Raw genomic sequence first — 21,558 nt, 5'->3', positions numbered from 1 at the left:
GAGCAAGGCAGCCAGGGCTGGCCCAGCAGGCCAGGCTGTGGGGCTGTGAGGTGCTCCTGCATGGCTTGCTCCGTCTTAAAACTAAGAGCCGATTTTACTCTCTCAACTAATCCAGCCCCTACACCCCCCATGGCATCACCCCACAGACACCGACTTTATGCTAAGACAGAAAATGTTTTCTTAATCTAACCCATTTCTGGCATGGGTTAAGTGTCACTGGATAAAACTAAAACCGAAACAAGTCTTTAAAGAATGATGTAACACTAGTGAAGAAGTAAACATCTTTACAAAACCCATGAATGAAAATGTTCCAACACAGTTTTTAGGTATCTGAGTGAACATCTGTTTATTTAAAAGGTTCTGCAAATATTTTCTCAAATTGATACACTATTTAAACAGCTTGTATAACTACCAAGTAGCTTAAGGAATTTTATGTAATCTTTTTTTTTTTAAATTAAACATTTGAAACAAAAAGATGCTTTGGAGAAACTGATGCCACCAAAGCCACCTGATCCTTTGCCCTCACTCTGAACAAATGAAGTTTACAACAGTACTTCTGCCAGAGCCGGAAAGGCTTATATATGCATGTACATATGTACATGTAGGCTTACATATACAGTGTACATGTGTACACTACTAAGTACGTGAGTAAACCACGTCATTTATTACTGTTTGGCTTTCAGCATTACTCACTGACGGCTCAAAATCCCACTCTGGGAAAAAACCTTATTTCTTCTGAAACAGGGCACTTTCCTTTTTTTCATGAATAGCACATGAGCACGCACTTAGTAAGATTTCATTGAAAAAAATAATCTTATGTAAAGCTGGCACACCAGCTATGATCTTCCTCATTCAGGGAGTTTCTTTTAAAAGTCCGCATCCCTTGTGTTTAATGTGAGGCTTCAGGAGTCAGCTGATGAGAGGCACGGCTTTGGGCAGGGTACCCACTGCAGCTGGGGGGGCGAGGCAGACGCCCGACAGCCTTCCTGGGGCTGGTGACTCTCAAAGCTTGACATCTGAGCCACAGTGCATTACAGATTCCAACCTATTCAGAACTGTCAGTCCAAGCTTCCTTTTTTTTTAGGTTTTCTTAAGACTATCATCAACCCACAAAAGGCCACTCCATTAGCACTGAAGCTTGTTAAAGCATTCTTCACCTTGCCAAACTGGCTTAGAATCATTTAACCATGGGAGAGGTAAAATAAGCCAGAAAATTCTAGCTTTGTTCCTAAATGACGGTCTTAATTTTGTTAATGACGGGTCAGGAGAAGGATGATACAAACGGGCACCTGCCATTGCTGTTCCCACTAAACTGAGTGAGCCTGGCTTTGAATCCTTTATTCAAATGAAATGATACATGTTGGCAAAGGAGTCAACACGCTGTTAGCAGCCTTCTCCATCCTGGAGGCCCGTCACTAACTGACCCGAGCAGAGTGAGCTGCGCCTGCCACGATCCTCCCACACTAGACGTACAGACAGAAAGATCGACTTCCCACACCACTCGCTGAACCACTGCGTCTGAGAGGCAAGGCCAGGCTCCCGGGAAAGACAAGCAAAACCCAGGGATGAAAACCACGCAGCGCTGAGCCCTTTGACGAAAGCCCCGCTGGAGGCGGCCAGCTCCGCAGGGAGAAGGGTCCCCTGGGGGCCACACACCACACAAGCCGCGCGGCCCTCCCTCTTCCAGTGGAGCCGGGGAGCTCCCTGAGCCCAGCAGCAGGGCTCTCCAGGTGGCGCCAGTGGTGAAGAATCTGCCTGCCAGTGCAGGAGACACAAGAGACGCGGGTTCCGTTCCTGGGTCACGAAGATCCCCTGGAGCAGCCTGCAACCCAATATTCTTGTCTGGAGAATCCCATGGACAGAGGAGTAGCAGAGGTTGGACGTGACTCAGCACGCACGTACAACTGGACACTGAACCTCCACAGTGGAGACCATGGCTGCCAGATTCGTAGGGAGGAAAACTTGGGAGAGTCTTCATCATTGGCAAAAAAATATGTTTGAAGATACACAATTCCATCTTAAACACTGCCTCCATCCCAACCTGATCCTAGAGACAGGAACAAGAACTCCGCTTCTCCATTCTCCCTCCTCCAGATCAACCTCCAGTTTCAGCCGCTGTTAATCAGCAAGCACAGAGGAGAGAAGGATGAGGCAGGGAGGTCCAGCCGCTCTCATCTTTGGCCAGCGTGGCCCCAAAGACCTCTATAAATAACCTGGAGAACACAGGGTCAGGGCAGCCTGGGGTACTGAGAAATAAACAGATTTTCACAGTGCTTCTCAGCTTGCGACCATTTGAGGACTGCTGTAAAGTTCTGAAATGAAACTTGGCAAAGGGTCTCCGTGCGATGCCTTTGAACTCCGAGTGCTTCCACTCTGCAACTTACCCAGAGGTTCATCTGGTCCCTGCCTCCCAGCTTCAAAGGACAGGCTCGCCCTGTCCCCGGCAAAGGCAGAGACCTGCACGCACGGCTTCAGCCTTAAATGTTTTACTCCATGATCCTCTCTGCTCTTTCAAAATTGTATTAACCCGTGAAAACGTGGATATCAGAGCTATCGGGGACAACTCCAGGAATTCTGAACCTTCAAAATCTGAACACTTTTCTGCCTTCACCTAGCGTGGAAACATTCAGGGCTTTCTGTCTTTACCAAGGAGATGAGTGAGCAATGCATAAATTTACCTAACACACACTTTGTTAAAGTATTTAAATAAATGCATAATCCACAGACAGCTTTGGTAGCGCAGTGGTAAAGAATCCACCTGCCAATGCAGGAAATGCAAGAGTCGTGGGTTCGATCCCTGGGTCAGGAAGATCCCCTAGAGAAGGAAATCACAACCCACTCCAGTATTCACGCCTGGAGGATTCCATGGACAGAGGAGCCTGGCGGGTTACAGTCCATGGGGTCGCAAAGTATCAGGCACAACTGAGCACACACACACACCCTATCCTATTAAGGAATCCTTGGTTAAAAACCTGTTGTCTCAGAATTTACAACTGACACTTTCCTGCAATTTAAAGTCAAAAAGTAATAAACCTTAGAGGGATTTTTAATCCCTTTTTGGATGTAATTAATGATATTAACTTGGTAGCTTTCAATTAGAGAAAATACTGCACTGAAAGTTTTATTATTTCTTTAAAAAAAAAATGCATAGCTGCTTGGAGAGTCCCCTGGACGGCAAGGAGATCAACCCAGCCAATTCTAAAGGAAATCAACCCTGAAGCTGAAGTCCCAATACTTCAGCCACCTGATGCGAAGAGCCAACTCATTGCAAAAGACTCTGATGCTGGGAAAGGTTGAAGGCAGGAGAAGGGGCGACAGAGGATGAGATGGTTGGACGGCATCACTGACTCAGTGGACATGAGTTTGAGCAAGCTCCAGGAGACAGTGAAGGACAGGGAAGCCTGGCGTGCTGCAGCACATGGGGTCACAGAGTCAGACACTTCACAGTTCTCTGATTTTACTTACAGTTAAAAAAAAAAGTAGAAACACTGTGCCACAGACTCTGTATTTCAAAGGGAAAAGGAGTTTCTGAAGACGTTTCTGTAGAGCTGAGTCTTCAGGTGGGACTGGCGCTCAAGCCATCATGGGTCTTTCTGTTTCGCACGTGGGTCAAACTGTGTAACTCTGGCCATTTTGAGGCAGAGCTTCTTTTATTTAATATTAATATTGATTAAGGCACCAGACAACCAATGATCATTATTTCCATTTTAAATAAAATTATGGCCACTCAAGCAATTTATCGTAAAAACCAGCCAAATTTAGCCGAGTTGCTGTACATGCGAATAAGGCCGACCTGGTCTTTGGTGGCTGACCGGAACTCATAAGTCAGAGCTGCTGGCTGCAGACGTGGAGGATCTGCCCTAAGGCAAGGCTGAGGTGACAGGTCGCGGAGAGAAGCGTGGGCAGCGCTGTCCCAGCCCCCGCATGTGTGCCCCCTGCAAGGCTGCAGGTCCAGGCGCAGGGCTCAGGACTCCCCCAGCAAGAGCCGAGGGTGAAGCACATGTCTCCCCGCCACCCTGCCACACAGCTCAGACGGTGAAGAACCTGCCTGCAATGCAGGAGACCCAGGTCCAGCCCCCAGGTCAGGAAGATCCCCTGGAGGAGGAAATGGCCACCCACTCCAGTACTCCTGCCTGGAGATTCCCATGGACAGAGCAGCCTGGCGGGCTACAGTCCATGGGGTGGCAGAGAGTTGCACACGACTGAGTGGCTGACACTCACTTCTCTCCCCAGCTCAGCTCCCAGGGCCCCACAGTGGACACAGGTGGACGGTGGGGATCAGACATAAGCAGGCTGTCCCTGAGACCATGAGGCTGGGGACGAACATTCTGGAAACCAAGGGATCATAAATGCAGTCACTGCAATGGTAATCGAGTATGGTCTCCAACTAAAAGAACTAAGTATGAGGCAGTCCTAAGGCTATAGGAGAAGAGCCTCTGTGTTTACGGGGAAGGGAGGACAGGAGATAGCCACGCACTAAATGGAAAGGAATCATGGACCATACACACTTCTGCACACGGACCCCATCAGGGAGGTCAAGGAGGATGAGCAGGGTGATCCTGGGGAGACAGGAAAGGGGTGTTTTCCCAGTTCCGCCAATGAAAGGACAAGAGAAACAGTTTAAATGACAGGCAGTGAAGGAGAGAAGGAATTTCAGATTATAAAAAAGGACAAAATGGAAAAATAAAACTGTCTAGCATTAATTCTCCTCTGCACAAATCTTTAAGATACACAAAGAAAACCTATGTTTGTGATTGGCTGGTTGAGTTTTAGCTAATGAAAGAAGCCAGCAGGTCCTCTCAGAACCACTTGTAATCCTACCACTAAAAGTTGCATCACCTTGCCGCCTGGTGTCGGCATGGAAACCCTGTGCTGAGTGCGTCTGGAGGCTTCCACTTGTGAGCTCAGAGGTTGCGGGAGTCTGTCGGGCAGCAGGCAGCCCCTCCCTTCACTATGTCTTTCCAAGGGAAGGGTCCTCAGGAGGAAGACAACGCCCCCCTCCCCTTTACAGGTGGGAAAGAGAAGTTGTAGAGGTCCAGCCTGTAGCTCTGCAGCTCCTTGGGGAGAGGTCCACGCAGCCCAGGCCTCGCTGTGCATTCCCACAGGCGCTTGCCTGGTGTGCCTGGCGGGACCTCGCCTCCAACGTCAAGTGAGCAACGAGACGGGACAAGACCTCAATGGCAGGAGACAGCGCTCACCTCCGAACCCCACTCAGGTGGAGTCAGGACCTTCACTGACTCACAAAGGCCTCACTTCAAGGCGACACCAGATTCCAGAACCCTCTATTTCAATTACAGATCAGTCTTGCAAAATGAACTCGGGAGCTCTCTGCACAGTTCGAGGTCAGAGGGAAGAGGTCAGAGGTCAGAGGGAAGGAAGGCACCCACTGCTTCTAGAGCTTGTCCATCTGCACTGTGGACGCTACGGCGGGGGCATCAGAAATTCTCCAAGGGTTCAAACCAGCGATGCGGGAGTCCCAAGAAAACAGTGATCTGCCTGATTTTCTCCACCCATCTTTAGAGAATATTTTTTTTTAACCAAAACTGAACGAGGGTAGATCACACATAGGCAAAATCAATTCAGAATCAGAAGAAATACACCCAGTAAATAAACCAAATTTCTTACGCTGCTTTGGGGGATGGTTGTGAGTCTTGGGTCATTATTGACTATTTTTGTGCAAATGACAGGCTGCAGATCACAGACTGAGATTACAGGACCCTGTCCCTGCATCTGGGCAGCCTAGGTCTACAGTATGGTCTGGAGGACTCCTGGGGCTCTTTTTTTTTTAAATTGGAAACTAATTACTTTACAATATTGTAGTGGTTTTGCCATACACTGACATGAATCCGCCACGGGTGTACACATGTCCCCCATCCCGAACCCCCCTCCCACCTCCCTCCCTATCCCATCCCTCAGGGTCATCCCAGTGCACTGGCCCTGAGCGCCCTGCCTCATGCATCAAACCTGGACTGGCAATCTATTTCACATATGATAATATACATGTTTCAGTGCCATTCTCTCAAATCATCCCACCCTCGCCTTCTCCCGCTGAGTCCAAAAGTCTGTTTTTTTACATCTGTGTCTCTTTTGCTGTCTTGCATACAGGGTGATCGTTACCATCTTTCTAAATTCCATATATGTGTGTTAAGATATTATACTGGTGCTTTTCTTTCTGACTCACTTCACTCTGTATAATAGGCTCCAGTTTCACCCACCTGATTGAACTGATTCAGATGCGCTCTTTTTAATGGCTGAGTACTGTTCCGTTGCGTACATGCCCCACAGCTTTCTTAGAGTATGGTCTGCAGGATTCCTGGGCTCTTTTTATTTTGAATTAAGGAGATGGGCCCTTGCATGTAGGGTAAGTTTCAGCAGTTCAGGCTAGATGGGGCCTTTTACTAACCAAGCTACCAGATCCTTGGGGGCGTCTACCAGGGTCCCACGGAGTTAGGGCAAAGCTGTGACCCCAATACTAACACATCATGGAATACTGACACCCCACTGTGGAAGAGCACGGACCTATGAGACAGCAACAAACTCCACCTACCAAATTCCAAAACGAAACGTAACTTTCCTCTGATGACTGACATCCATGCTAGAGCAGCCACCACTGGGGCAGCATTATTCTCTAGGACGGATTTCAGAAAGTGTCACAGTCACAGCGGCCGCACGCTATATAGGACACTCAAATATGTCACACGGTCCTGACTCCAGGAAGCGCATGGAACATTTTCTGTGTTAGAAAATGCTAAGATTTTTTTCATCCACCAAACAGAATAAATGCAATTTTCATTTTCTCCTGAATCTCTTTCTCCACCAGCACTGTTCTGACCCTCAATGCAGGTAATGCATGTGTTCAAAGTATCGATACCTGTAAACTAGAGAGCAAGGAATCTCCACCAGAGAGCCGTCCCCTTTTATTCCTCAGCTAATTATCATCCCAACATTCATAGCATGAGGTCATCAGCATCTCCATCCAATAGCGAACAGAGCTGCTGAACAGGTCTCACTCAGTCAACAAGCAGGCCAGGAAACAAGACCAGGCATTTCCTAGGTGTCCTGAAATAACCACCTGCCAGAAGATTCACCCAGAGACACACACCAGGGAACACACAGGGGAGCCAGGTAATCTGAACTGCAGACCAAAGGCAAGTCACTTTTAGCCTATGTCTCAAATGTTACATGGGACACACTTACACTAAAAAAGGCTATTCGATGTTTACGTGAAACTTACCAGGCATCCTGTATTTTTTATGCACTGAACCTCTAACATGTTTTCAGCTAAACAAATATATTATTTACATGAATGACTTCAAAGGAAGCACTGTATGAGTCAGACGCTCAGTCCAAAAAAAAAAAAAAAGAAGTGTCTATAGTGATGTAAACACCAGCATCACACGTCATGAAGAAAATTACTTTTCATCTATATGCGGTATCGTTTGTTCAGTGAGAAGAGGGAACGTACTCATGGGAGACAGAGCAGAAGCCAGTATTACCTTCAGGGGACCCAAACCACAGGGCGGCATTTCACCAATGACCAGTCTCTACAGGACGGGCCTCTCAGAGCCTCGGTGGCTCCAAGAGTCCCTCCTGTGCAGGTGAGGCAGTGGGGCTGGCTTCAGGGGGCCTCGGCCCCTCCCCGCCTCATCTGGGGGCAGAGGAGCTGGGGGTGAGTAGTTCTAACGCAAAAGACCAGCTTTGGGGGACCCTGCTGCTGCTGCTAAGTCGCTTCAGTCATGTCCAACTCTGCGTGACCCCATAGAAGGCAGCCCACCAGGCTCCTCCATCCCTGGGATTCTCCAGGCAAGAACACTGGAGTGGGTTGCCATTTTCTTCTCCAATGCATGAAAGTGAAAAGTGAAAGGGACCCTAACCTTGCCCTTAAAGGAAATCACCCCTGAATATTCACTGGACGGACTGATGCTGAAACTGAAGCTCCAGTACTTCGGCCACCTGATGTGAAAAGGCGACTCACTGGAAAAGACCCTGATGCTGGGAAAGATTGAAGGCAAAAGGAGAAGGGGACAGCAGAGGATGAGATGGTTGGATGGCATCACCGACTCGATGGACATGAATTTTAGGGACTCCAAGAGATGAAGAAGGGCGTGGAAGCCTGATGTGCTGCAGTCCATGGGGCCGCAAAAAGTTAGACACGACTGAGCCACTGAACAGCAAACCTTTCCCTGGACGGCCCTGCCCCGCACTGAAGGCATCAGAGGGAGCTGAGAAGTGGCACATTCCCCTGCAGCCCGGGCGGAGGGGCCGGGGGTTCCCCAGAGCAGGCTTGTGGGAATGACAAGGGCAGGGTCGCAGTGATCTGTTCCGGGCGCACTGGCCGCAGCTGGTCCCTGGCCTCGGGTCAAAGAGAGACAACAGGCACAGGAGGCTCTGCGGCTGGACGGACCATCACCCGAGACCCCCGCGCCCCAACACCAGGCCTCGCCGTGCACGCTGGGCGCTGAGTGTGACCTGGTGTCCTATCCCCTCCCTTTGTCCTCGGATAGAAAAGGGGCCAGAGGGAGGGCAAAGGGGCTGAGCAGGATTGGGGGAGACAATGACCGGTGGGCAGCGGAGTAGGCGAGGCTGATGCTGGACCCTTGGACAGAGGGAAGACCAGCCCTCCCCTGCCTTCCCCGCACCTGCTCTGGGGGGTGTCCTCGTGTGCTGCTGCTCCAAAACCTACAAGCTTCTAAAACAGGCCCCCTCAACACACCAGACCTTCAAACTCAGAGAAAAGGATCTTGAAGTCAAGGAAGAAAAACCCAACGAACTCTGATCCAGAATGGGAAAGAAGTCTGGATATTTAAAACGGATCCAGGAACCCTGCATCCACCCGGTGCTTTCCAGCTCGGGAGGCAGCTCTGGGGGTAGCTTTCTCTCTTCCCCACTAATGTGCAAGCCCAGGGCCCTTTTGTGATCAGTAGCAAGAATTTGTTTCTAAGTGGTGAGTAGGCTGTCACCATGGAAACTGCAGAGACTCTTTCTCTCCTTGGTGTTACACACCACCTGTCCAGAACTTTGTGTTCAGAGTTTACAAAATTCCCAAGTCAAGGACTGTGCAACCCCTTTCCTCGAAGCTGGAATTCAGGAGCTCTGTCGGCCACCTCCGGTGACACCCTGAACTGCACAGTGCGGCCAGTAACAACGCTTCTCTATCAGCCAAGGAGCTTTACAAGAAAAAGAGCTTTTAAAGGTTTAATGCCCGTTTTTTAACCTCATGGCCCTACTCTACCAAATTTCACCATTGTTTAAAAAAACAGCCCCAAATTCTATTTCTTGAAGATGAAAACGTTTGATCCACCCCCACTGCTGTGCATTTCAAGTCCAACGCCAGAATAACCTGTGTAAATCATATCTCACGAATGCTGCAGAAATCTGTTTTTTAAAAGCCAAGAACATCACAGACAAGCCTTGAATGGAAGCAATTATAGCATCCAAAAGTCAGACTGGAAACATGACCATCATTCCCACATCCAAAATGGCATTCTCCAGCAGTCCAGCCCATCAGTGAACTGCCCGTTCGTCTGCAGGACAACCTGCCTGCAGGATTCTGGGGAGGAAGCTGCGGTTCCCAGCAGGCTTCGGACGTTAGGGCCAGCCACACACACACCATCTTCTCCAGCACAGTCAACCTGTCATCAGAGGGTCCCACTGGGCTACCCTTTTTGATGGTATATTTCAGTAACCAATTAGACTGAAAAATGAAAAGTGTAGTCAGAGTAAAACTGGAACTCAGTTTATCCACAGGGCTGAAAGTCTGGAGTTCGCAAAAAGAGCGTGAGTAATACTCAAATCTGGTACATTGTTAGGAGAACATACTTGGCAGCTAGCAGTTAGCCTGAATGTCTTGCTCATCTGTGAAGACACTGCTCTCAGATCAACAGCTGCCTTCATAAACAAAGCAGAAGAGGAGGCATCCTTTGAGTGGACATAAGTACAGTGACCACACACACAGGTCCAGGTAAAATTCCAGTAAAGAAAGTCTGACCTTCTAACCTTCAATCCAGAGAAGACTATCCCAAGCTTTTTCAATTCTAGTAAAATACAGATCTGAAACTACATCTGTTTCAATATGCAAAGTATGCAAAGTGTGCATGCAAATACTGGATCATATCAGGAGCCTGCAAAGGTTGCACAAAAACCAGTCTTGGATTAGGATCTGTGCACAGAAAATTACGAAATTAAGGGAAAAAAAACTGAACCGAAGTTATGGATGGAAATTTAAGAACCTGTGCCAGAGACATGTACACAACAAACATACTTATCAAACAAAACCTAAATACTTGACTGAAGAGAATCTCAGATATAAATGATTCACTGCCCACGATGAACACACAGATCAAAGGTGATACGAATCAAATAGCACCCTCGGTACGACCTCGGAAGGACAGTGCATCCTGAAAGGAGGGGTCGCCCGGGCTCCAGGTGGGTCTGCTTCTGAGGTCACAGGCGAGGACCGTGAACCTCGGGCTCCCAGTGGACTCGGCCACGGTGGAAGCAGAAAAGGACTGCTCTTCTCAGCAGCAAAGACCCCAGGGCCAGGGGCAAAGGCACCGGGTCCTCGCAGCCTCTCAGCATCTGCACCCTGACGATTCCCCCAGAAAGACAGGTGTCGGTGGAGTGACATGTGCCTAGGACAGCTGGGACACCCCAGCCCACCAGGTGTGACCCCGCTTCCGCAGCCCAGGGTCGTCCTCCTGCAGAGCTGCCCGGGACACCCCCTGCCGACCAGCAACTGATGGCTCAGAAGCAAAATCAGTTCAATCCAACTCTTCCCACAGAAGGCCACGTCTCAGGGGTCTGGGGTGACAGACCCAAACTCACCTGTTTCTACTACAGAGGGGCAACGGGCTTCCCCAGTGGCTCAGTGGTAAAGAATCCGCCTGCAATGCAGGAGATGCACGAGACATCGGTTCAATCCCTGGGTCGGGAAGATCCCCTGGAGGTGGGTATGGCAACCCACTCCAGTATTCTTGCCTGGGAAATCCCGTGGACAGAGGAGCCTGGCAGGCTGCAGTCCACGGGGTCACACAGAGTCAGACGTGATCAAAGTGACCGAGCATGTACGTATGCACACAGAGGGGTAACATCTACAAAGAGGGGGCTCACACTTCACGTCAAGTCACAAGCTCCTGTCTGAACTGGAGACCAGGCTCCTCTTTGTGACGTGAGGACCACAGGGGAGGAGCTGAAAATCAAAGCCAGCAGCACCACAGCGCACAGGGGAAGCCGACAGCCAGCAGGACAACGGGGGATGACGGAATTTAGGAAACGCAGAGACAGGAGAGACTGAACAGGGGTCGCATCAAGTAAGCCTCTATGGACACAGGGCATGCATTTTTTATTGGCATCCAGGAACATCATTAATTTCTCTTCCAGAGAACACCCACTCGATGTTGCCCACAAGCAGCCTCCTGGAGACAGGATGGAGCCGGTGCCCACCCCGACGAGGGCCAGAGAGGACTGAAGAGCTCAGCAGGGCTGCCTCCACTCCATCTTGGCTGCCTTCGGGGCCGGTGGCCGTGGAGACTGTGGATCTGGAACCCCGGGCGGGGCCTGAACTTCAGTGCGTTTTTCTAGGACTGTGTATCTAGGACCACAGGCTTCTGCCCCTCAAGGGACAAGCCAAGACAGACACCCTCTCCCAGGCTGGGAGTCGGACCCTGTGGATGTCGGTTCTGGTTCTAACTCTGGCACCAACAAGAGTCATGTGGACAGGACGCCAGGCGGAGCCGGGCACCGCAAGGAATATGGCAGGAACAACCCCGCGGGGGGCGGGTCCCGGCCCCTGCATACAGCCCAGGAAGCCGGACCCCCAGCGGCTGAAGGGTGAAGACACACGGCTACTTCATGCAGAAGGAGAACCGCAGCCTGGAGTCCTGAAGACGCTGGGCAAGCCACGAGGATCCCCCTGTGCCTTGGTTTCCTCTCTGTTAAAACAGGGGACAGACCACTATTCCCCAGTTCCCTCCAGCTCTAAATTCTATGATTCTGTCTTGTGTGAAGGGCTTCCCAGGTGGTGCTAGTGACAAAGAATCCACCTTTCAATGCAGGAGACATAAGAAACAGGGATTTGATCTTGGGTGAGGAAGATCCCCTGGAGAGGGCAATGGCAACCCACGCCAGTATTCCTGCCTGGAAAATCCCATACACAGAAGAGCCTGGTGGGCTACAGTCCACAGGGTTGCACAGAGCTGGACACGACTAAAGCGATCTAGCAGAGCACAGCACATCTTGTGTGAAAGAGAGAAATGGAGACAGAGACAGACAACAAAGAAGCATTTGGATCCTGCTAAGAAACCACAGTGTTTGCACGGCATCCGCTTCACAGCCCGAGGACCATGCATCCCACGTGGGTGCCCCAGCGTCAAGAGAAAAGCTCAGAGCATCATCTCAGAGTCTGATATGTCTCACAGCGTAATTCATTCATTCTGGAAGGTCAGAGGACACAGCATGGTGATCAAGCAAATATGAGCACACACGCCATGCACAGATGATCAGTGTTTGAAGAATCAGAATAGAATAAAACACACTTCTGAGGCTCTATTCCCATCGTAACTCACTCTTGCTGTGATAATTCCGAGGCCTACCAGGGGACTGCAGGGCCAGTGAATAATTACCAGTGTCTCCATGCGTTGCTCCTGGTTGCTAAGACGCTGACTAAACCACAGGGCATTCTGCGGTTGGCTGTCAAGTGCATCTGGATATTTTTCTTAAAGAACTTCAGTACATCTTTCTACTGAATAAGGATTTGATAGGAGGGTTTACAACTCTCGCTTTACTCCCACCTAATTAAATACCTTGGTGTTTCGTCCAGTAGGAAAGACGAAGGGGGGTGGTCGTCCTCGCGTCTAGCTCAGAGGCATCTGCCTGCATTCGCAGCCCCTCCTCTGTGGTCTGGGATCAACCTGCCCTCCCTTCCCCCCTCTGCTGTCCCGAGTCTCCTCCCGTCGGGTCCCCACCCTGGGGTTGTGCTCCAGCGCTCGCAGGCATGGGGCAGGGAGCACCCCAGCCCTGGGGCCCGGCCCAGGGCAAGCATCGCGGCCGGGCACTGCCGCAGCGGGCGACCGACCCGCACATGCAGTTATCAGGTTCTCATCGCCCAAGGTGCCGAGGCCGCCAGGGATGGGAAACGGCCCGGCGTGCCAGCGGGAACTGTGGCCGAGGGGAGCCGACCTCCTGGTCTCACTCGGACCCATCCCACGGGCTCCCGTTTAACGGGGTCCCAGGACCACGCAGAACTGACACCGCCCGGGGTCCCAGGTTCACTCCTGCCCCAGCCCAGGGCCCCGGGGGGTGGGGGTTCGTCTCAGGCACACGACTGTGCCTGGATGCGCCTGCCACCCCAGAGTTGGTGCTGGTGGTTTAGTCACTCAGTCGTGTCCGACTCTCATGACCCCAGGGACGATAACCTGCCAGGCTCCTCTATCCATGGGATTCTCCAGGCAAGAACACTGGAATGGGTTGCCATTTCCTTCTCCAGGGGATCTTCCCAACCCAGGGATTGAACCGGGGTCTCTTCATCGCAGGCAGATTCTTCACCCGCTGAGCCACCCAAGCCAGTTACACATATCCTGTTTCCCATCCTCCCACTGTATTTATGGTCTCTCCTCCTTGCCCCCAGCCCCTTTCTTGTGGTATCATTTTTAGCTTCTTGAGTGGGGGAGGCACTGATGAAGCCTTGCGTTAGGACAGAAGTCCTTCCCGGTCACTGAGCACCAGAGATGGGAACCAGGCAGGTCTGCAAGCGGGGCCCAGCTCCCTGGCTCAGAACACACCGCGACATGGATCCGGACAGAAGGACAGTGGGGAGCATCCATGCCCAGAGCCCCTCCTGCTCTGTCCAAAGGAAGTGCTAAGTAACAACAAAAGCCTCCCGCCAGCAGGCCCAGCTGCCAGTAAACACCTCCCCCTGGGCTCACCCTACACTCCACACTGGGACTGCTGTCCTCTAGAGTCCCCCCAAATCCCGGCACAATGGGAGGACACGTAGCAATGTTTCCTCCCTAAACTGCTCTAATGACTGCCCATGCTCTATGGAAAAAAAAAAAAAAGAGGAGACTAGCCAGTTAACCCTTCTGGAAGCTGGGTGACCACGGCTTGGCCGGCCTCACCCACCCATACACTAATGTGGACAAGCGGTCAGGCCCAGAGCACGTGCTCCACCAACATTTTACAACCAGAACACTGTGGCTCTTCTTGCAGTTACAACAGGAAAAAGATGAGCTGGAACGTCCCAAAGTGTTAGACTGGAGGAAGCAAATGAAGAAATATCAGAAAAATGGAGGCTTTCTGAAACAAATAACTTCCTCTTTCTGATGGTCTTTTCTTCCCTTGACTGTACTTTTTAATCCTGAAAACTCTCTCCTTAATTCTTCCAACTACATATAATACTGTGGCACTTCTTCACAGAACTTTCCATTCTATGAAAATTGAGTCATGATTTGTCAGTTAGAAACAGTCAAATATTTGCAATTTCATTATCTGCAGTTTCGAAACTTGGGGTTTTACTATCAATTACGTTACAGCCATCATCCAAAGATACAGAGAGAGGTTGGGCTCAGCGGATTATGGATTTGATGTGATAGAAGAAGTTAGAATAACAGAAGATAGTCAAAACCAAGGATATATTATCCAATACAGGGAAACACTCATTACTTTGTAATAAATTTAACTGCAATATATCTATAAAAATATTGAATCACTATGTCATACACTTGAAACTAATATTGTAAAGCCATTGTACTTCAACAACAACAACAAAAATACCGGGGGTAATCAATCACCTAAGTGTTAGCAGAAACGGTATGGATATACCCAGTGGGAATGGGTTTTGCATCAAGTCAGGGCCCCCAGCATGAGGCCAGGCTTGCCCCGGGCGCCATGTCTTAGAGGACAGTGAACTCATGAAGAGAGTCCTTCAAGACACACCCAGAGGGCTTCCATCACTCCTAAGTCATCCCAGCACTCTCGTGATTTCAATTCTTTTTCCAAGCTGCACCACGAGGCATGTGGGAGTGGAATGCCGGGTCTTAACCACTGGACTGTCATGGAAGTCACCCATTCCAATGCTTTCTGAGCAGAATTCCTCTTTGGTCTGTTCACCCGTCCACAGGGATGACTTGTGAGCACTCTAACTCTGTGGTTGAAAATATTAATTTTTCTAATTTCAGTTTTATGCCCTTTCAAGGCTCCTCTTCCCGAATTAAAAGGACTAATTTTTGTGAACTCCAGAAGTGTACTTTCCATCGGTGCCAAGTCACTTTCTCAATGGAGACTTAAATCCAGCTCACTAACACATTTTAAATTATTGAGTTTTATTCACAACTTTGCTCTTAGACTATTTTAAGTCCTTAATGAGGGCTGCAGTGACTCAGTCTTATGTGGAAATACAGGTAATGTGACAATCAGCGCTTTCCAAAGTAGGAGGCGGCAACACTCAACAAAGAATGTTTCACAAAAAAAAAGAAGTTTCTTTCAGTTAATCTGATCATGCGAACTGTCTCCAGATTCAGAAGCAGCGTTCAAACCCACTCCTGGATGTCAAAAATCTTTGGAGGAAATTATGGCATGATGGGAATTTACTGGAAAGGTCAAAAAAATCTGAATTCTGATGTCAACTCTGCCACCACAGGTGAACTCACGTTCATGAGAACCAGTCTGATCTTTCTATGACTCAATTCCTATGTGTTTCCTCTCATAATTTTAACCAGTCATCCCACCCAGGTTCTATGAGAATTTAAAGTCATTTCAATGTTTGAAGATCTAAGTCATCTTTCAGTGATAAGAAAGGCAAATATTTTCCAAAGTTGAATGCATTTTTTTAAACAAAAGAAAGGTTGACTGCAGATCAAAATAGAGGATTCAAAGCACCCATTTGCTTTTTCCAAGTATTAATGGTTGTTTCCAAGTTCTCGCCAATCCCTGCCAATGAAACTGTTTTGTGAGTCATAATCCATATAATACTCCTCTCTCCATAAGGGGCATCTGAGATCTAACGCCAGCTAAAGACACCTGCTCCTTGGAAGAAAAGCTGTGACAAACTTAGGCAGTATTAAAAAGCAGAAACATAACTTTCTCAACAAAGGTCCATATAGTCAAAGCTACGGTTTTTCCAGTAGTCATGTACAGATGTGAGAGTTCAACCATAAAGAAGGCTGAGTGTCAAAGAACTGATGCTTTTGAACCATGGTGCTGGAGAAGACACTTTAGAGTCCCTTGGACAGCAAGGAAATCAATCCTATAGGAAATCAACCCTGAATATTCATTGGAAGGAATGATGCTGAAGCTCAAACTCCAATACTTCGGCCACCTGATGTGAAGAACTAACTCACTGGCAAAAGCTATCTGATGCTGGGAAAGATTGAGGGCAGGAGTAGAAGAGGGTGACAGAGGATGCGATGGTGGGATGGCATCACCGACGTAAGAAATAATGAAGGACAGGGAAGCCTGGTGTGCTGCAGTCCATGGGGCTGCAAAGAGTCAGACACGACTGAGCAACTGAACAAGAAGAATATTAAAGGCCTGCTACGATATAAAATTGGTATCTTTAGGAGGAAAGACACTGTCCTTTGGGGCTACAAAAAATGACCTGTGCAGACCTACAATGTTCAACATTTTACACCATTGTCGTAACATAAAATTTTCTAGTCTCTCAACAAGCTATAATATTCTGTTGTCAACTTGCAAAATTCACTACTATATATAATCTTGCTATGGAAGCATCAGAGGCACCAAATTTCTCAAAAAGTAGATTACATATAGAGAAAACACATATAATCTCATTAAGAAATAAATAATAATCTCTAAAATTTAATGAACCTGAGGGAAAAAAACAGTAAATTTCAATTTACAGTGAATGTAATTTGATCTTTCCCACATCTTGACTTTAAAGGCACTGCTGAATTTGCTTTTTACTGGGCATCTCACATCTATCATAATAGATGAGGTGAAGGACAGCTTTTCCAAATATTAAAAATATTTGTCTTCAAAGTTATAAAAAATTATTACCAGCTTAGCATTTTATCCAAATGTGCTTCAAAAAGTAGACATAGTGTTACTGGTATGTGACCAGTAAAATCTACAGTTGTCAACATTTTTAAAAAGGAAAAACAAAAATTAGTCCTCAAACATGCCACCCGGGGTCACAATTGGGTTCCCCAGGTCATATATGACCAACTGCTGTTAGAATCCAGACAATCTCCCAGAATGCAAAGTACAGTTTCAGAGAAAGGGATATTATCTTGCTTCCTCCCACGGGTGAATGACTAAGAAATGAAATGCAAAATACGAGCTGATGCATAATGTGCTATTTTTCATTTATGGACATGTACACGTGTGCAGATTCAGTATAGACTGCCCTGCAGGATCAGAGAAACTTTTGACTACACTTCTACTAACTCTGCATATACTTGAGTGTACCAGACGCTCATACAATACATTGTCCAGACCTGTAATAATTAAACTCTGTTCAAGAGAACTATTTTCAGTACGGGGAAAATGACATACACTCGTGTGTTGTTTTAAAGAGGTGCACAGGGGCGGTTTTCGTCACTACAGAATACAAAACACCACGCTGAAGCACTGGGATTTCCATCATTGCCAATCTTTCCCTAAAAGTAACATCCAGTCAAACCAATTTTCAGGGAGAAAGGAAAACATTCCTGGCTATGGGGAGAAAGTTACAAGCTTGTAACTAAAACATCACCTCCATTTAAAGGAATGACCCAAGACAAAAATTAATGAAGAAAATACCAAAATGTATAAAATTTATTAAAAAATAGGAACATGGTGGGAATAAATTTGGCCAAGCATCTTTAAATATTTACATAGCTGCAACTTGGAAAGTAATCTGGTTCCAATTAGCCATCTCTAAACCCACAGGGTTACTGGAATCCGAGGAGATTAATTATAACTGCACACAATATGAAGGTCCTCTTTCACTCAGCTGTCTGGTGCAAGGAGAGAAGCAGAGGAAAGCGTGTGTGCCCCAGCTGATGGTGCGAAGAGAAGGGCACACCTCGGAGGGGCTCCATCACTCCGTCTTCACTCAGCAATACCTGATGCTCCAAAGAGACCATGACCTCAACAGCCAGGGTTGATTTATGCAAACACTATAGGTAGTCAGCAAACAGGAGCCTCAAGTGGAGATGCCAGGGGCCTGGGTCTGCACCCACCAGCCCACGCTTCAAGTACACACTGGGTACAGACTCTCTGAGTGCAGGGGCACCTGAGTCAGGACTAGCCGAGCCTGGAATACCTGGGAAAAGGCAGCAAGCGCAGGGTTACCTGGGGGTAGGGTCACCGAAGGATGAGGCTACCTGAGCACCAAGGATACTGGGCCGCCTGGGGGCAAGGCTACCTGAGCCTTAACTGCCTGGGCATTAATGATGCCTGCGCCACGCAGCAGCAGTCTACTGGATCTGGAATTCCCCAGCTCAACGGTACCTAGGCACAGGGCCATCCACGTCCAAGATAACCTGAGTGAGCCTGGATCACCTGAGCGTGAGAACCCGGGCAAAGGTTTCCTGGACGCGAGCCACTTGGGTATGGGGCGACCCAGCTACAGGGCTACCTGAGCCCAAACCACCTGGACGTGAGATACCCGGGCAAGGGAAACCCGGACACAGGGCTACTGGGACCTGGGCCACCGGGGCGCACGCACTCACCTGCTGTGGGATGGGCCGGGGCCTCCTCTCCGCTCTCATCGGCAGCCTCATCAGCGAGGCCCGAGCCCGGGGAGTCCGCGGCGGCGCAACCCGACCCAGGGCTGCTGGGCTGAGAGGCCGAGTCGCCCTCGCTGAGGGAGCCGCAGCGGGCACGCGGCGCACGGTCCCCGGGGCCGTCGCGCTCTCGGTCGCGGCGCGCGCGGCGGTGCACTCGCGAATGCAGCACCATCTGGTGGTACGTGCGGAAGATCTTGCCGCACTCGAAGCACTCGGACGACTTGCCGTGGCCGGCAGGGACGGCAGCACGGCGGCTGGGGCGTGCGGCGGGCCGGGGATCCGGGGGCCCAGGCGCGGGGTCCCCGGGTGCGCCTGCCCTCTTGCGCGGGGGGCCCTGCGCACCCGGTTCAGGCTCGCGCTTGCGCTTCTCCTGGCTCACCAGGATGAACTCGCGTCGCTCCTTGTCGAAGGCCACGTCCCCGGCCAGCGCCTCGTCCCACGCCGCGTACTTGAGGTACTCGGCCGGCTCGGCCACCTTGCCCCGGGTGGCCAGCTGCCAGGCCTGGTAGCTGTTGACCGGGTCCAGCTCAGCCACGCGCCGCCCAGTCTGCCCGCGGGTGGGCGTGCCGGCCGCCGGGCGCAGGTTCAGGCACTGAAGGAAGAACTGCTGGGAATCGGCGGGGCCGGGCGCTGAGCCCTCCCCGACGGCGGCCCGTGGTTGGCCGGCCTCCACCCGGCGGTGGATGGCGTTGTGCGCGTTCAAGCTGTCCAGGTTCGTAAACAGGTTCCCACACTTGGTGCAGACTTCATAGAGGCTCAGGCCGGCCACAATCACCTCTTCCTGCACCACGTCGTTGATGGTGGCCACGGGCTCCAGCTCGCTCCGGGGCCTGTTTTTGCTCCCCGCCTTCGGGCCATGCGCCTTCATGTGGTTTTTCAGGAACCACGGCTCCTTGAATCTCCGGCCACAGATGTGGCAGCCATGGTCAAAGGAGCCCCTGTGCTTCTTCATGTGCGCCTTCAGGAACCAGGTCTGGCTGAAGGCCTGGCCGCACACCTCGCAGGGGAACTCGCCGGGCGGCAGCTCCGGCTTGCCGTTCTCGGCGAAAGCGTCTCCGCGCGGCCCCTGCGCCGCGATGTGATCCTTCTCCACGTGGCTGAGCAGGGCCTCCTCGCGCAGGGTGGCGTAGCTGCACAGGCGGCACGTGAAGGGCTTGTGCGCCTGCTGCACGTGCTGCGCCAGGTCCTTCTTGCGCTCGAATCTGCTCTTGCAGAAGGCGCACTGCCCCGCCGCCACGCCCTCCGCCTCCTTCCGCGTGCTGCGCAGCAGGATCTTGCCGGTGTCCGCCTGCGTGGCGCCGTTCAGGATGCGGTTACAGGCCGACGTGCTCTTGGTGGGGCTGGTGCAACCGCCGAGCCCCTCGGACACGCGCGTCTCAGCCGCCTCAGGCTCGCGGCCCTGGGTCAGCGTGCCCGCGCGGTGCCCGCGGATGTGGATCTTGAGGTTGCCCTTCTGCGCGGCGCGGTGGTCGCAGTAGGGGCACTTGTAGGGCTTCTCGCCCGTGTGCTTGCGCATGTGCTGGGACAGCGAGCTCTGGAAGGGGAAGGTCTTGCCGCAGATACAGCAGCTGTGGCTCAGCGCCCTGTCCCCGTCCGCCTCGGGGCTCCGGCTGGCCCTGGACGGGCTGCGGCCCCCTCTCAGCTCCGCCTCGGCCTCCCGGGAGCGCTCCATCTTGACGGCCGCGGCGGGCACAGCTCCTGGTCACGCGGGCCTGCCTGCCGAAGGACGCCTTATCTCTCCATGTTCAGGCGAGAAGATGCTTCCCGCTGCCCCGCTGCAGAGGTGCGCCTGCCCTGCAGGCGGGCGTGTCCTACCTGGAGAGCATGGCGCTGGCGGCGAGCACCTGGAACAGAAAAGACACAAAGGCCTTAGGAACCAGGCTTCCCCGCGGGAACAGCGGCCCCATAACGTCCGCGGATATATAACGTCTACACACTGCTTGTTCTGAATCCCATTCCCGGCCTATTTAAAGAAAAGAAGCATCCAGCAAAGTTTAAACCGACCAACGAGCAGCTGTTTCCTTTAAAAGATCAGTCACTAAACAATTAATGACTGGTAATAACTGTGCTAAATCGTTAAAATAAATCACTGTAGTTGACTGCGTGCTAGTCATTTATCGTCATAGATATCAGTCCCTGCGTGCGTGCGTGGGTGCTAAGCCGCTTCAGTAGTGTCGGACTCTTTGCGACTCCCTGGACTGTACCCTGCCAGGCTCCTCTGTCCATGCGACTCTCCAGACAAGAATACTGCAGTGGGTTGCTATGCCCTCCTCCAGGGGATCTTCCCCACCCAAGGATGGAGCCCATGTCTCTTACATCTTCTGCATTGGCAGGCAAATTTTTTACCGCTAGCACCACCTGGGAAGCCCCAAGTTGGTCCATAAAGGATGTTAAATATCAGAACCTCCAATTCATGAGAACTAAACATCTGAAACCCAGGCACAAAGACAAGACTCATGGAACAAGAAAAACTCAGCTGATTAGGGATCATAAAAGGCAACCTATGAATGCACCTGGAAATTAAATGAAAATTTCTACGGGTAAGAATTGTTCCAATCTCCAAACAGTCCTTCTGTAGCCAGTGTTCCTTTCCTCTCTGCTCCTCCCTGCAGATTGGGACCACAGAAAGTGAAATGCTCTCAGAGCCAAGAGGCTGCTCTGGGGATTCTGCACAGAGACCCCAACTTTGCTGTTCAGGTGTGGGCAGAGCTGACCGTAGAGCTGACTCCTGTTTCCAGGACGTGAATTTCAGGAGATGTCCTTCCCATCTGGGCATGCCCTCACCTGTCAGGTGCTGAGAATCGGGAAAGGACATGAGGAAGCCCCCTGCAAA

At 50.6% G+C, this 21,558-nt stretch overlaps 1 protein-coding gene across 9 annotated transcripts in view; it reads right to left on the bottom strand.

The window, feature by feature from the left end:
- The window catches only part of ZNF516 (zinc finger protein 516), a 101,521-nt gene that overhangs the window by 35,067 nt on the left and 44,896 nt on the right, over positions 1–21,558 (bottom strand). For 8 of the 9 annotated variants that reach the window (XM_086372115.1, XM_086372113.1, XM_086372114.1 and 5 more), the window contains exon 2: positions 18,669–20,569. In XM_086372115.1, coding sequence (XP_086228241.1) covers positions 18,669–20,397 — 1,729 coding nt within the window. In that variant the 5' untranslated portion in view covers positions 20,398–20,569. Of the gene's footprint in view, positions 1–17,738; positions 18,260–18,668; positions 20,570–21,558 lie in introns of those variants that run through there. The other variant, XM_086372120.1, reaches the window with a different exon arrangement.

Source organism: Bos grunniens, chromosome 24 (genome assembly GCF_055505025.1).
Source record: "Bos grunniens cultivar Pamir isolate PY7600 chromosome 24, Bosgru_T2T1.0, whole genome shotgun sequence".
In the NCBI taxonomy this organism is placed as follows: domain Eukaryota; kingdom Metazoa; phylum Chordata; class Mammalia; order Artiodactyla; family Bovidae; genus Bos; species Bos grunniens.
Note: the sequence above shows the minus strand (reverse complement) of the source record. Positions and strands in the feature narration are given on the sequence as shown.